Source organism: Salmo salar, chromosome ssa17 (assembly GCF_905237065.1).
Source record: "Salmo salar chromosome ssa17, Ssal_v3.1, whole genome shotgun sequence".
In the NCBI taxonomy this organism is placed as follows: Eukaryota; Metazoa; Chordata; class Actinopteri; order Salmoniformes; family Salmonidae; genus Salmo; species Salmo salar.
The window spans coordinates 21,082,501-21,097,500 of NC_059458.1; the positions used below are offsets into that span (position 1 = coordinate 21,082,501).

Here is a 15,000-nt window from a genome sequence, read left to right on the forward strand (position 1 = left end):
CCCTCCATCCCTGCACCCTCCCATCCCTCCATCCTTCCACCCTCCATCCCTGCACCCTCCCACACCTCCATCCCTCCACCCTCCCACCCTTCCATCCCTGCACCCTCCCATCCCTCCATCCCTCCACCCTCCATCCTTCCATCCCTCCACCCTCCATCCCTCCATCCCTCCTACCCTTCCATCCCTCCACCCCTCCCATACCGCCATCCCTCTATCCCTCCACCCTCCCATCCCTCCACTTTCCCATCCTCCCTCCTTTCATCTCTCTTTCTATTTTTCGCACACTGTTCCACCCCACACCGAGCTATCGACCTTTTTGTACAACCCCCACACCTCCGCTGAGTTCAAACACTATGGTATCTCACACACACACACCTGTACACCCCCCATGAGTATATGTATAAATACTGTATTAATTCAGTCGTGTCTCTGAAGATTTCTTGCAGATTTCCTCGCTCTGTCTACATTCATAAGGTGTGTGTATGTGTTCCTTATTGAACCCATAGATACTGTATACATATGCAACATCCCCTTGACTTTGCCTGTAGGCATAAAGCAACAAGACATGGTTGGAAAGTAGTCTGGAAGAGGGGAGCACAGGTAGCTCACTCAGGAGCCTTTCACTCCATTCAACAACATTCAATATTTATGAACATCACTCTATGAAAGTCTTGCAGAATGGTTTGGTTCTAGTAACATTCTGTTCTCTCTCTCTCTCCCCCTAGAACCGGTTCCATCTCCAAATGTCAGTTCGTGTTCCACCCTCTCGCCTGGCCAACCTTCTGCTCTCTGTTCTCCAGGGGGTAGAGGGGGAGACAGAGGGTGAAGGGAGAAGACAGGGGGGAGGCAGGGGTCAGGAAGGGGGTAGAGGGGGAGTCGCTGTGGTGTGTCCTGGATGGGAGGAGAGGGGGGAGGGACTACTGAAACATCTAGAGACACAGAAAGGAACAAGCTGGAGTCTACTGGATCTCATCAACCTTACACATATAGGAGGGGAGGAGAAGAGGGAGGAGAGATGGAAGGAGGAGAGGAGGGAGGAGAGAGGGAAGGAGGAGAGGAGGGAAGAGAGAGGGGAGGAGGAAAGAGGGGCTGAGAGAGGTGAAGAAACAAGTGATGAGACCAGAGAAGACAAGAGGGAAGCTGAGGTCTTGTCTCTCCTCTCCCATCGTCTTCTTCGCTCCGCCTCTCCTCTCTCCTCCGTGGTCATCCTTGGTTCCGACCCAGAATGTCTCTCTTCTGTCCTCCGCTGCGCCCAGCGTCTCGCTCCCTCGCTCCCCACGCTGCAGTGGATTATGGGTAACCCTCTGTCACCTGACTCTCTCCTCTCGCTGGGCGGGCCCCTCGGCCTATTGGCTTATGGAGAGGTGATTATTAATTGGTTGATTTATTCATTCATTGATTTGGTTGGTTGGTTGATTGATTGGGTGATTCATTGATTGGCTGATTGGTTTATTTTATTTGACATTTGAAAACACATTTTAACGTGTGTGTATGTGTCTAGGTGGGTCGTAAGCCCATCACCTTCTACATCCGAGACGCGCTGCGGTTGATTGGCCAGGCGGTGACGTCGGCCAGTGAGGTGAGCCCAGACCTGGCTCTGATCCAGAACATGGTCAACTGTTACGACAAACCTAACAAAGAGGAAGTGCCCTCGTCTGGACAGTACCTGGCCAGGTAAATATATTGTACACACACACACACACACACACACACATATACACACATACACATCTCTCTCCCCTCCTCCAGCCATTGGCACCAGATGATAGAATGGAGTCTGAGAGGACCTGTCCCATTTATAATCCATGCCAAGCCTGAGAATACACAGGCAGACCTGGACAGACTGTAGATAGACTGAAGGCTTGGGACTGTGGCTAGATTCACTTTAGACAGCTATACAAAGCTTTATTGACACCATTACAAAGACAGGGATAGTGTTGTGTCTGACAGCTTTACATAGATAGAAGCAGTGTTTTGTCTGACAGCTTTACCTAGATAGAGCCAGTGTTCTGTCTAACAGCTTTACATAGATAGAAGCAGTGTTCTGTCTAACAGCTTTACCTAGATAGAGCCAGTGTTCTGTCTAACAGCTTTACATAGATAGAGCCAGTGTTCTGTCTAACAGCTTTACATAGATAGAAGCAGTGTTCTGTCTAACAGCTTTACCTAGATAGAGCCAGTGTTCTGTCTAACAGCTTTACAAACATAGCAGTATCCACTGAGATTTAGGTCACAGACTAATACATGACAGGCCTTGGATTCTGCAAGAAGCATAAATGGTCTTTACGTTTTCTCACCAAAGTGTGTGAAGCTCCACACTGTCCCTCTGCCTTCTTTCTGTTTAGAACAACAACATTCCACTACAACACTTCTACCCACAATATGGAGCGGGGTGAAAGAGGAGAATGAGAGAGGAGGAGAGGAAAGGAGAGAGGAGGAGAGGAAAGGAGAGAGGAGCAAAGGAAAGGAGTGAGTAAAGGAGAGAGGAGCAGAGGAAAGGAGAGAGGAGGAGAGTAAAGGAGAGAGGAGCAGAGGAAAGGAGTGAGTAAAGGAGAGAGGAGCAGAGGAAAGGAGAGAGGAGGAGAGGAAAGGAGAGAGGAGGAGAGGAAAGGAGTGAGTATAGGAGAGAGGAGGAGAGGAAAGGAGAGAGGAAGAGGGGAAAGAAGTGAGTAAAAGAGAGAGGAGGAGAGGAAAGGAGAGAGGTGGAGAGGAAAGGAGAGAGGAGCAAAGGAAAGGAGAGAGGAGGAGAGGAAAGGAGAGAGGAGCAAAGGAAAGGAGTGAGGAAAGGAGAGAGGAGCAGAGGAAAGGAGTGAGTAAAGGAGAGAGGAGGAGAGGAAAGGAGTGAGTAAAGGAGAGAGGAGGAGAGGAAAGGATTGAGTAAAGCAGAGGAGGAGAGGAAATGAGAGAGGAGGAGAGGACAGGAGAGAGGAGGAGAGGAGATCAAACAGGGTGTTGTTATCTTAGTGAGATCGACCATGCAGCCCTTCAATAGACACAGCTGCCAAATCAACTGAAGAGAGAGAGAGCAAGAAGGACAGCTTGAGAGAGAGAGAGCAAAAAGGACAGCGTGAGAGAGAGAGAGCAAAAAGGACAGCGTGAGAGAGAGAGAGAGAGAGAGAGAGCAAGAAGGACAGCGTGAGAGAGAGAGATAGAGGGGGAGAGAGGACAGAGTGATAGAGCGATAGAGGGGGAGAGAGTGGTCTGTAACCAGTCTGATATCTGATGAGTCAGTTGTGCTGTAAACAGGACACACACTCTATAGGTACATTGATATTCAGTGCAGAGTGGAGGGTAGAGGTGGGTTAACGACCTCAGTATTAATTCATAGTTTTAATGTTTCCTCCTCTGCTGTCAGAGTTAATGGAAGGAAGTCACCATCAGTCACACACACTCTGCAGTTACACACAAACACACACACACACGCACACACATACAGGATGCATTTTGAAATGTAAAACAGTTTTAGGAGTTTTTAATGAACCATTATAACTTCCAGACTTAACCCAATGATCCCTGCATTGTTAATATTCAGAAGGTTCAACACCCAGGCATCACCCAAACATCGGCCAATGACTAACCAATCACCCAGACATCGCCCAACAATCCATGCATGGTTAAAATTCAGACGTCCCCCAACGATCCAACCGCACGGTTAGATACCCAGAGCAGATATATGTGTGAGAGTTAATTGTGCGTACCAGTGTATTCCATGGTAAAGCAGCGTCAGGACTGGGGGGAGACTGAGAGGAATAGTAATGATGCTGGGGCCAGTTAGATAGAAACAACCACAATGAACTGCATTAACTCATAGTAATAAGAACACTCTGTGTGTGTGTGTGTGTGTGTGTGTGGGCAGATAGAGAGAGAGAGAGAGAGAGAGAGAGAGAGAGAGAGAAATTCTGTCTCTACTGCATTAAGTTAAAATAATGAGACTGACTGGAACAGCCAACCAATTATTACACCCAGCCAATCTGAAGGAACAGACTGGGTATCTGTATCTGTCTACATGTTCAAACTATAACTTCCTCTCTCTCTCTCTCTCTCTCTCACTTTCTCTCTCGTTCTCTCACTTTCTCTCTCTCTTTCTCTCTGTCTCTCTCTCTCCTCTCCAGGTTCCTCTCCAACACGTCGTTCCAGGGTTCTACGGGCGCGGTCCGTGTGGCACCTGCTCTCTCCCAGGTCCTCTCCTCCCAGCTGTACCACGTGTGGAGCCTGAAGAGAGGTCCTCTTGGCCAGCCATCCTGGGTCACCGTGGCCCACTGGACCACCGGGCGCCTACAGCTGGACGAGGGGGTGTTGGGGCTGGGGGTCGAGGCTGGCCTGGGACTAGGCCCGGGGAGAAGGACAGGGTCCGGGTCTGGGTTAGGGGTCCAGAGTGGGGATAGGGACAGAGACAACAGTCCTGGAGGGAGATGGAGGCCGGGGCTACAGATGGCGGGCCGGAGATTAAGGGTGGTGACCCTGGTGGAGCATCCCTTCGTGTTCACTAGAGAGGTGGATGAGGATGGGCTGTGTCCCGCTGGTCAGCTCTGTCTGGACCCGAGGACTAACCGCTCATATCTACTGGACTCACTGTTCTGTCACCTGCACCAGACCAATACAACTGCTACCACTACTGACCACAGTGAGTATACCTACAGTACACAATACCTACAGTACATCTCTCCAGACCAGTAGACCAGGACTAACCCTTCCTGTCCCTGTCCTGTCCTGTCCTGACCACAACCCCAGACCCAACAGAGGACCTGCGGAAGTGTTGCTATGGTTACGTTATTGACCTGTTGGAGAAGCTGTCGGAGGACCTGAAGTTCACCTTTGACCTTTACATCGTGGGAGACGGGAAGTACGGAGCGATGAGCAGCACTGGGAGTTGGTCCGGTCTGGTACGTCATCTATGTCTGTCTGTCTGTCTGTCTGTCTATCTGTGTAACGGTCGTCGTAGTAATTGGACCAAGGCGCAGCGGGTTGACTCATCTTAACTTTTATTGTGAACACGACTAATAAACAAAACAATAAACGAGCGAACAGTCTTGTAGGCTCACACAGCAGTACAAAGAACAACCTCCCACAAAACCCAAACAAAACACACCCCTCTATATAGGACCTTCAATCAGAGGCAACGAGGAACAGTTGCCTCCAATTGAAGGCCAAATCAATAAACTAAACATAGAACTAAAAAGACTAGACTAGAACATAGAAAATACACTAACATAGAACATAGACCAAAACCCCAGAATACATAAATCAAACACCCCTCTACATAAACACACACCCCGAACCACATAGAACAAATACCCCCCCTGCCACATCCTGACCAAACTACAATAACAGATAACCCCTTACTGGTCAGAACCTGTCTGTCTGTCTGTCTGTCTGTCTGTCTGTCTGTCTGTCTGTCTGTCTGTCTGTCTGTCTGTCTGTCTGTCTGTCTGTCTGTCTGTCTGTCTGTCTGTCTGTCTGTCTGTCTGTCTGTCTGTCTGTCTGTCTGTCTGTCTGTCTGTCTGTCTGTCTTCAATAGTTTTCTTGTATAATAATAAAAATGATTGCATGCATATTTGACATGATTGTTTAACCAAGAACAACATTTGCAGAAGGATTGTTAAATGCTTGAGTAACAGTGTCCTGAAGGTTGTCGATGTTCCTGTTTTGTCATATTAGGTGGGAGACCTGCTGAGTGGAACAGCAGACATGGCTGTGACATCATTCTCCATCAACTCAGCCAGGAGCAGAGTTATAGACTTCACCTCTCCATTCTACTCTACCTCTCTGGGGATACTGGTGAGTGGGGTGTGTGTGCGTGTGCGTGTGTGTGTGTGCGTGCGTGCGTGCGTGCGTGCCTGCAAGCGTGTATATGTGTGTGTGTGGACATACACTTTATAATATGTGTGTATGTGTGTCTTGACTACCAGGTGCGTAGCCAGGACACATCAGCCCCTATTGGGGCCTTCATGTGGCCTCTCCATTGGTCCATGTGGGTGGGCATCTTCGTCACTCTTCATCTTACCGCACTCTTCCTCACCGTCTATGAGTGGAACAGTCCCTTTGGTGAGAAAACTAAAATACCATTTATGGCCTGTCATCCAAGGCCTGTCATGTTATTAGTCTGTGACCTAAATCTCAGTGGATACTGCTATGACTTACAGCCATGTCATCATCTACACAAACAGCTGTGGGTGGCTGGGACCTTTACAACTCTGTTTGTCAAAGTGATCCTATTCACACACACACACACACAGCTGTGGGTGGTTGGGACCTTTACAACTCTGTTTGTCACTGTGATCCTACTCACACACACACACACACACACACACACACACACACACACACACACACACACACACACACACACACACACACACACACACACACACACACACACAGCTGACTCCTGTGTTGTGTTGATCCAGGTATGACTCCTCATGGCAGGAACAGACTCAGAGTGTTCTCCTACTCCTCAGCCCTCAACCTCTGTTACGCCATCCTGTTTGGACGCACTGTCGCTACTAAGGTACTGTGGGAGGGATGGAGGGAGGAATAATGGGAGGGAGGAGGGATGGAGGGGGAGGGATGGAGGAAGAGAAGATTTCAATATTCAAATTAATCAAATATGTCTTCTCTCTGTCTCGTTCTCTCTCTCTCTCTCTCTCTCTGTCTCTCTCTCTCTTTCTCTCTCTATCTCTCCATCCTTCCCTCCCTCTTTCTCTCTCTCCCCCTCCGTCCATCTCCCTCCCTCTCTTTCGCTCTCTCCCCCTCCCTCCATCTCTCTCCCCCTCCATCTCCCTCTTTCTCACTCTATCTCTCTAACTCTCTCTCTTTCTCTCTATTTCTCTCTCTCTTTCTCTCTCTTTCTGTCTCGCTCTCTATCTCTCTCTACTCTTTCGCTCTCTCCATCCTTCCCTCCCTCTTTCTCTCTCGCTCCATCCTTCCCTCCCTCCCTCCCTCTTTCTCTCTCTCCCCCGCCCTCTCTCTCCCTCCTCTCCAGACTCCTAAGTGTTGGACCAGTAGGTTCCTGATGAACCTGTGGGCTATCTTCTGTCTGCTGGTGTTGTCCAGTTATACAGCTAACCTGGCTGCTGTCATGGTGGGGGAGAAAACCTTTGAACAGGTGTCTGGGATTCATGATGAGAAGGTATACACACACACACACACACACACACACACACACACACACACACACACACACACACACACACACACACACACACACACACACACACACACACACGGCGGTGCGCACAGACACAAGTAAGCATGTACGCACGCACACATACATACACACACACACACACATGCACGCACTTATATGCAAACACACACACACACAAACACGAGTAACAATGTGGAAATGAACATGACTGAATATGACAAAACAGACTGGATCGGGGACAGTTACAGTAGCTGATATGATTCAGACAATGTGTTAAATGTATTCTCCTTGTAAATAAAAAGAGAGAGGCCCGTACACAGAATATTGCTTCTCCCCCCCAGTGGTTTATACCTGAAACCAAAAATACAATGTTTCAACTTTGATACCTGTCAGACATGACGAAGACTGTTGAAGTTGAAATATTGTAACATTCTCCCACTGGGGAGAAGCAATATTCTGTGTACGGGCCTCTCATTTCTTTATATGGAATACTTTTTAGCCCTGCACCAGTATTTACGGATGTGCATATCACCCTCCCTTTCTTAATGTATTCTCCTTATGTTAATATAATCCCCCTCTTCCCCCTTCCCCTCCCCCTCTCCCCCTCTCCCTGTCCCCCCTCAGCTGCACCACCCATCCCGTGGGTTCAGGTTTGGGACAGTCAGAGAGAGCTCTGCAGAAGACTACATGAGGAAGAGTTTCTCTGCCATGCATGACTACATGAGACGTTACAACCAACCCACCACACCAGACGGAGTGGACATGTTAAAGTAAGACCCTCACACAGTCTGTTGGCTGACCAACCAGTTACCTTAGTGTTGTGTTACGCTAAATGATTTCATTTACTCTTAATTCCCCACGTCTCCAGGCCTTTACTGTTTTTCTCTATCGCTTTGGCTCAATTCTCGAAGGAGAATCATTTTTTTCAAAACAATAAGTTCAAATCTCTGAACAATTAGTTTCTTGTTCACACCAGATTTGAATTTCTTATTCATTTAAGCAAATTGCACGTGTTTTGGCACGTGTGCAAAAGAGGAAATACAATTGACTGCAATTTGCACAATAACTACATGTACATGACTTGCTGATAAAGCTGATGAGTTGATTCTCAGTGAAACTGTCATACTCTTCACAACTTCTAAACATTCTGTCATTGTGTGAGCCGTCACAGTCAAAATGATCCATTCAATGATCAAAATCTGTCAGACATACATGTATATTCCATCAATATCGATGACATGGAATGTTTGTGATATCTGCTAAATTGGCAAATTACCTGCCAGTTAACATAGTAATGAAATAGGAATCACAATCTTACCAATCAACCAATCAAGTTTGGAAGCATATATATGGAGCAGGATCACTACCATTTCTGAACATGGAGGAACATCACAACGCTGAACAGCAGCTACATGCTGGTGGAAGAGCAATAAGAAGCTGTGTAAGAATGCATGGTGGTGGTGGTGTTAGGTGAAGACAGAATAGAGGAAGAGGTAGAAGGCAAAGAATAAGAGTTAGTGATGAAATCAGAGCCACAATTGTGGACCATGTCATAAACCACGGTCTGACAATGGAAGAGGCTGGTCAGAGAGTACAGCCTAATGTAAACAGGTCCACAGTGTCATAAACCACGGTCTGACAATGGAAGAGGCTGGTCAGAGAGTACAGCCTAATGTAAACAGGTCCACAGTGTCATCAACTGTGCAAACATTCCGTAGGGAAAACAGGTAAATATGTACTTGTTCTTTACCCTTGTTACAGCATTTCATTCACAACAATACAGCAACTATTGCAAAGGTAAATGAGAATCACAATATGTATGAGGAATATACAGTAATACAGCACAATTTCAATGGAATATACTATCTGTAACATGATCTATTTGTGAATTCTACATGTCATATATAGGACTGCACAACGGTCTCATGCTGGTGGCAGAGCAGCAGTATTCAGCCATACAAGACATTTGCAACATGGTCATAGTCAACAATTCCATCAGGCTAAGAGAGATCCAAAGTGCAATCAAATGACAACAATATCTTTGCAAATATCAATTCTGTCAGTATTTCCACTATAGACAGATTTTGGGGGAAAAAAACTAATGACTATGAAACAACTGAGAGGAATAGTGACAGAGTGAAGGAGCTGAGGTACCAGTATGTCCAGGTAGGAGCTGAGGTACCAGTATGTCCAGGTAGGAGCTGAGGTACCAGTATGTCCAGGTAGGAGCTGTAGTACCAGTATGTCCAGGTAGGAGCTGTAGTACCAGTATGTCCAGGTAGGAGCTGAGGTACCAGTATGTCCAGGTAGGAGCTGTAGTACCAGTATGTCCAGGTAGGAGCTGAGGTACCAGTATGTCCAGGTAGGAGCTGAGGTACCAGTATGTCCAGGTAGGAGCTGTGGTACCAGTGTGTCCAGGTAGGAGCTGAGGTACCAGTATGTCCAGGTAGGAGCTGAGGTACCAGTATGTCCAGGTAGGAGCTGAGGTACCAGTATGTCCAGGTAGGAGCTGAGGTACCAGTATGTCCAGGTAGGAGCTGAGGTACCAGTATGTCCAGGTAGGAGCTGCGGTACCAGTATGTCCAGGTAGGAGCTGAGGTACCAGTATGTCCAGGTAGGAGCTGAGGTACCAGTATGTCCAGGTAGGAGCTGAGGTACCAGTATGTCCAGGTAGGAGCTGAGGTACCAGTATGTCCAGGTAGGAGCTGTAGTACCAGTATGTCCAGGTAGGAGCTGAGGTACCAGTATGTCCAGGTAGGAGCTGAGGTACCAGTATGTCCAGGTAGGAGCTGAGGTACCAGTATGTCCAGGTAGGAGCTGAGGTACCAGTATGTCCAGGTAGGAGCTGTGGTACCAGTATGTCCAGGTAGGAGCTGAGGTACCAGTATGTCCAGGTAGGAGCTGTAGTACCAGTATGTCCAGGTAGGAGCTGAGGTACCAGTATGTCCAGGTAGGAGCTGTGGTACCAGTATGTCCAGGTAGGAGCTGTGGTACCAGTACGTCCAGGTAGGAGCTGAGGTACCAGTATGTCCAGGTAGGAGCTGTAGTACCAGTATGTCCAGGTAGGAGCTGTGGTACCAGTATGTCCAGGTAGGAGCTGAGGTACCAGTATGTCCAGGTAGGAGCTGTAGTACCAGTATGTCCAGGTAGGAGCTGAGGTACCAGTATGTCCAGGTAGGAGCTGTGGTACCAGTATGTCCAGGTAGGAGCTGAGGTACCAGTATGTCCAGGTAGGAGCTGTGGTACCAGTATGTCCAGGTAGGAGCTGTAGTACCAGTATGTCCAGGTAGGAGCTGAGGTACCAGTATGTCCAGGTAGGAGCTGTAGTACCAGTATGTCCAGGTAGGAGCTGAGGTACCAGTATGTCCAGGTAGGAGCTGAGGTACCAGTATGTCCAGGTAGGAGCTGAGGTACCAGTGTGTCCAGGTAGGAGCTGTAGTACCAGTATGTCCAGGTAGGAGCTGAGGTACCAGTATGTCCAGGTAGGAGCTGTGGTACCAGTATGTCCAGGTAGGAGCTGAGGTACCAGTATGTCCAGGTAGGAGCTGAGGTACCAGTGTGTCCAGGTAGGAGCTGAGGTACCAGTATGTCCAGGTAGGAGCTGAGGTACCAGTATGTCCAGGTAGGAGCTGAGGTACCAGTATGTCCAGGTAGGAGCTGTGGTACCAGTATGTCCAGGTAGGAGCTGTGGTACCAGTACGTCCAGGTAGGAGCTGAGGTACCAGTATGTCCAGGTAGGAGCTGAGGTACCAGTATGTCCAGGTAGGAGCTGTGGTACCAGTACGTCCAGGTAGGAGCTGAGGTACCAGTATGTCCAGGTAGGAGCTGTAGTACCAGTATGTCCAGGTAGGAGCTGAGGTACCAGTATGTCCAGGTAGGAGCTGTAGTACCAGTATGTCCAGGTAGGAGCTGTGGTACCAGTGTGTCCAGGTAGGAGCTGAGGTACCAGTATGTCCAGGTAGGAGCTGTGGTACCAGTATGTCCAGGTAGGAGCTGTGGTATCAGTATGTCCAGGTAGGAGCTGCGGTACCAGTATGTCCAGGTAGGAGCTGCGGTACCAGTATGTCCAGGTAGGAGCTGCGGTACCAGTATGTCCAGGTAGGAGCTGTGGTACCAGTATGTCCATTGGTGTTCACACTGTATATTGTACAGGGAGTTTTACAGTACTAAGTTTAATACACCTTAGCCAAATACATTTGTAACTCACTTTCACAATTCCTGACATTTAATTCTAGTAAAAATTCCTTGTTTTAGGTCAGTTAGGATCGCCACTTTATTTTAAGAATGTGAAATGTCAGAATAGTTAGGCCTAGGTTAGTTAGGCCTAGGTTAGTTGCGCACCTGTTTTGTGTTAGTTGTTAGTGGGGAGGGGTATTTAGGATAGTTAGTTAGGTTTGTTGTTTGTGCGGGATTGTTCGTGTTGTCAGGGTGTGTTTATCATGAGGTTCTGTATTTTTGGAGTTACGCTATTCATTTGGGCTGCGTCCCTGATTACGTTCTTTTAAGGGTGGTGCGTTTCTTTTTGCACACCTTGCACTCCATACCTTTGCATATTTTCCGTGTGGATATTTTATTAAATTCATTCACGGAATCATTCTGTCTCCTGCGCCTGACTCTCCAGAATCCACACGCCACCCATTGTGACAGCGCCTTTCACACCAAAGTATGTTCATCTCTAGGAGACAGAACACGTCTCCTTCCTGAGCGGTATGACGGCTGCGTCGTCCCAGGGTGTTTATACTTGCGTACTATTGTTTGTACAGATGAACGTGGTACCTTCAGGTGTTTGGAAATTGCTCCCAAGGATGAACCAGACTTGTGGAGGTCTTTTGATATTCCCATGATGTCAAGCAGTGAGGCACTGAGTTTGAAGGTAGGCCTTGAAATACATCCACATGTACACCTCCAATTGACTCAAATGATGTCAATTAGCCTATCAGAAGCTTCTAAAGCCATGATATAATTTTCTGGAATTTTCCAAGCTGTTTAAAGGCACAGTCAACTTAGTGTATGTAAACTTCTGACCAACTGGAATTGTGATACAGGGAATTATAAGTGAAATAATCTGTCTGTAAACAATTGTTGGGAAAGTTACTTGTGTCATGCACAAAGTAGATGTCCTAACCCGACTTGCCAAACTATAGTTTGTTAACAAAAAATTTGTGGAGTGGTTGAAAAATGAGTTTTAATCATCCAACCTAAGTGTATGTAAAACTTCAACTGTACTTCTTGAAGTTGTCGATACCCATAAGAACAGAAAACATTTCTACTTTACTAAACTGTCTGATTCTAGAATAGGCTATGTAAAACTAATTTTATATTTTGTTTCTGTGTTACTATGTAGAGAATAATTGTCACGGGTGTCGAAAGGAGTGGACCAAAGTGCAGCGGGGTTGTAGTTCCACATTTTATTAAATGCATGAAACTTTGCAATACATAAATAACTGACTTGACAAAACAAACCGTGACGCAGAGAGAAACAAACACTACTCAAAATATAATCACCCACAAAGCCCAGGAAGAAAAACCTATACTTAAATATGATCTCCAATTAGAAGCAACGAGGACCAGCTGCCTCCAATTGGAGATTAACCCAAACAACCCCAACATAGAAATAGAACAACTAGAACTTAAACATAGAAATAGAAAACATAGAAAAACACAAAACACCCCCTGTCACGCCCTGACCTACTCTACCATAGAAAATCACATCTTACTATGGTCAGGACGTGACAGTACCCCCCCCCCAAAGGTGCAGACTCCGAATGCACCTAAAACAACAAAAGAAACCACAAAACAAAAGGGAGGGTAGGGAGGGTGACAATTGTCTATGGCGGCTCAAATGCAGTCCACATAACCTTAACCTCCAGCAGAGGAGGCGGCTCCGGTTCGGGGCGTACTCCCCGCTCCACCCACTGATCCTTCTGCTTTATTACCACCTGACGGTGGATCGTCGTCGAAAGAACGGGACTATAGATCATTGCTGGAGGCTCTGGGCTGCAGTCCGCCGCTGGAGGCTCTGGGCTGCAGTCCGCCGCTGGAGGCTCTGGGCTGCAGTCCGCCGCTGGAGGCTCTGGGCTGCAGAACGTCGCAGAAGACTCCGGGCTGAGGAGCGTCGCCGGAGGCTCTGGACTGAAGAGCGTCGTTGTAGGTTCCGGACTAGGGACCGTTGCTGCAGGCTCCATGCCATGGATCATCAATACAGGTTCCGTGCCATGGATCATCACCTGAGGCTTCGTGCCATGGATCATCTCTACAGGCTCCGGGCCATGGATTATCCCTACAGGCTTCTTGCCATGGAACATCCCTACAGGCTCCAGGCCATGGATCATCACTGGAGGCTTTGTGCCATGGATCATCTCTACAGGCTTCGGACCATAGATTATCACTGGAGGCTTTTCTCGTGGAGCTGGAACAGGTCTCACCGGACTGGAGAGATGCACTGAGGACTGGGTGCTCAGAGCAGGCACCGGCCGTACTGGGCTATGGAGGCGCACTGGAGGGAGAGTGTGAGGAGCAGGCACAGGACGTACTGGGCTATGGAGGCGCACTGGAGGTCTGGAGCTTATGGTTGGCACAACCCGTCTTTGCTGGATGCTCAACCCAGCTCGACAACTGCAAGGCGCAGGCACAGATCGCACCGGCCTGTGAGTGCGCACTGGTGACACAGTGCGCATCACCGCATAACACGGTGCTTGCCCTGTCACACGCTCCCCACGGTAAGCACGGGGAGTTGGCTCAGGTCTCACCCCGACCCTGCCAAACTACCCATGTGCCCCCCCAAAAAAATTGGGGGGCTGCCTCTCGTTCTTCCCCGGCAGGCTTCGATATCTGTCCAATACCTGCTCCCCCGGGAGGCGCTCTTCTCCTGCCCCTAAATCCTCCAAAGCCCTGGATATACTCCTCCTCATCTCCTCAAATGTCCAGAGGTCCATATCACGCTGCTTGGTCCCTTGGTGGTGGGTGATTCTGTCACGGGTGTCGGAAGGAGCGGACCAAAGTGCAGCGTGGTTGTAGTTCCACATTTTTATTAAATCCGTGAAACTTTGCAATACATAAATAACTGACTTGACAAAACAACAAACCGTGACGCAGAGAGAAACAAACACTACTCAAAATATAATCACCCACAAAACCCAGGAAGAAAAACCCCTACTTAAATATGATCTCCAATTAGAGGCAACGAGGACCAGCTGCCTCCAATTGGAGATCAACCCCCCAAAAAAAACCATAGAAATAGAAATACCTGTTTTTATTGATTTGTCGAAGGCTTTTGACACCGTGGACCATGCTGTTATTAGTGCAAAGGTTAAAATGTTGTGGAAATACTGGTCATGCTCTAGATTGGTTTATAAATTACCTATCAAATCGTACACAATGTGTAATGGCGGATGGTTGCAAATCTGAGTCCATAGAGGTCAGGTGTTCCGCAAGGTTCTATTTTGGGACCACTGTTGTTCATTTTGTATATCAACAACATTGGGGATCTTATTGAAACAGCGCATGTTCATTTTTATGCAGATGATACTGTTCTTTATTCAAGTGGTAGTAGTTTATCTTTAGCTTTTGAAAATGCCCAAAAAGCATTTAACATCATACAACAGAATCTGTATGATTTAAAGCTGATTCTAAATTCGGGTAAAACAAAATGCATGGTATTTTCAAATGCCAGGCATGTTACAAATCATGTCATTGCCACATTGGCTGGACATAATATAGAGCAAGTTAAAGTGTTCAAATATTTGGGTGTGTGGGTTGATGATAAGCTGAGCTTCACTGTGCATGTAGAGAACTTGATAAGGAAGCTCAAGCTGAAAATAGGATTTTATTACCGGCATAAGGCTTGTTTTTCT

At 47.6% G+C, this 15,000-nt stretch overlaps 2 protein-coding genes across 2 annotated transcripts in view; both read left to right on the forward strand.

Moving 5' to 3' along the window:
- LOC106575491 (glutamate receptor ionotropic, NMDA 3B) overlaps positions 1-924 on the forward strand; it is a 29,016-nt gene extending 28,092 nt beyond the window's left edge. The window contains exons 3-4 of the mRNA XM_045700385.1: positions 726-822; positions 908-924. Coding sequence (XP_045556341.1) covers positions 726-822; positions 908-924 — 114 coding nt within the window. The remainder of the gene's footprint in view (positions 1-725; positions 823-907) is intronic.
- LOC106575482 (glutamate receptor ionotropic, NMDA 3B) overlaps positions 888-15,000 on the forward strand; it is a 24,739-nt gene continuing 10,626 nt past the window's right edge. The window contains exons 1-9 of the mRNA XM_045698982.1: positions 888-1,364; positions 1,502-1,674; positions 4,113-4,624; positions 4,732-4,883; positions 5,659-5,778; positions 5,910-6,045; positions 6,408-6,508; positions 6,983-7,129; positions 7,772-7,917. Coding sequence (XP_045554938.1) covers positions 1,293-1,364; positions 1,502-1,674; positions 4,113-4,624; positions 4,732-4,883; positions 5,659-5,778; positions 5,910-6,045; positions 6,408-6,508; positions 6,983-7,129; positions 7,772-7,917 — 1,559 coding nt within the window. The 5' untranslated portion in view covers positions 888-1,292. The remainder of the gene's footprint in view (positions 1,365-1,501; positions 1,675-4,112; positions 4,625-4,731; positions 4,884-5,658; positions 5,779-5,909; positions 6,046-6,407; positions 6,509-6,982; positions 7,130-7,771; positions 7,918-15,000) is intronic.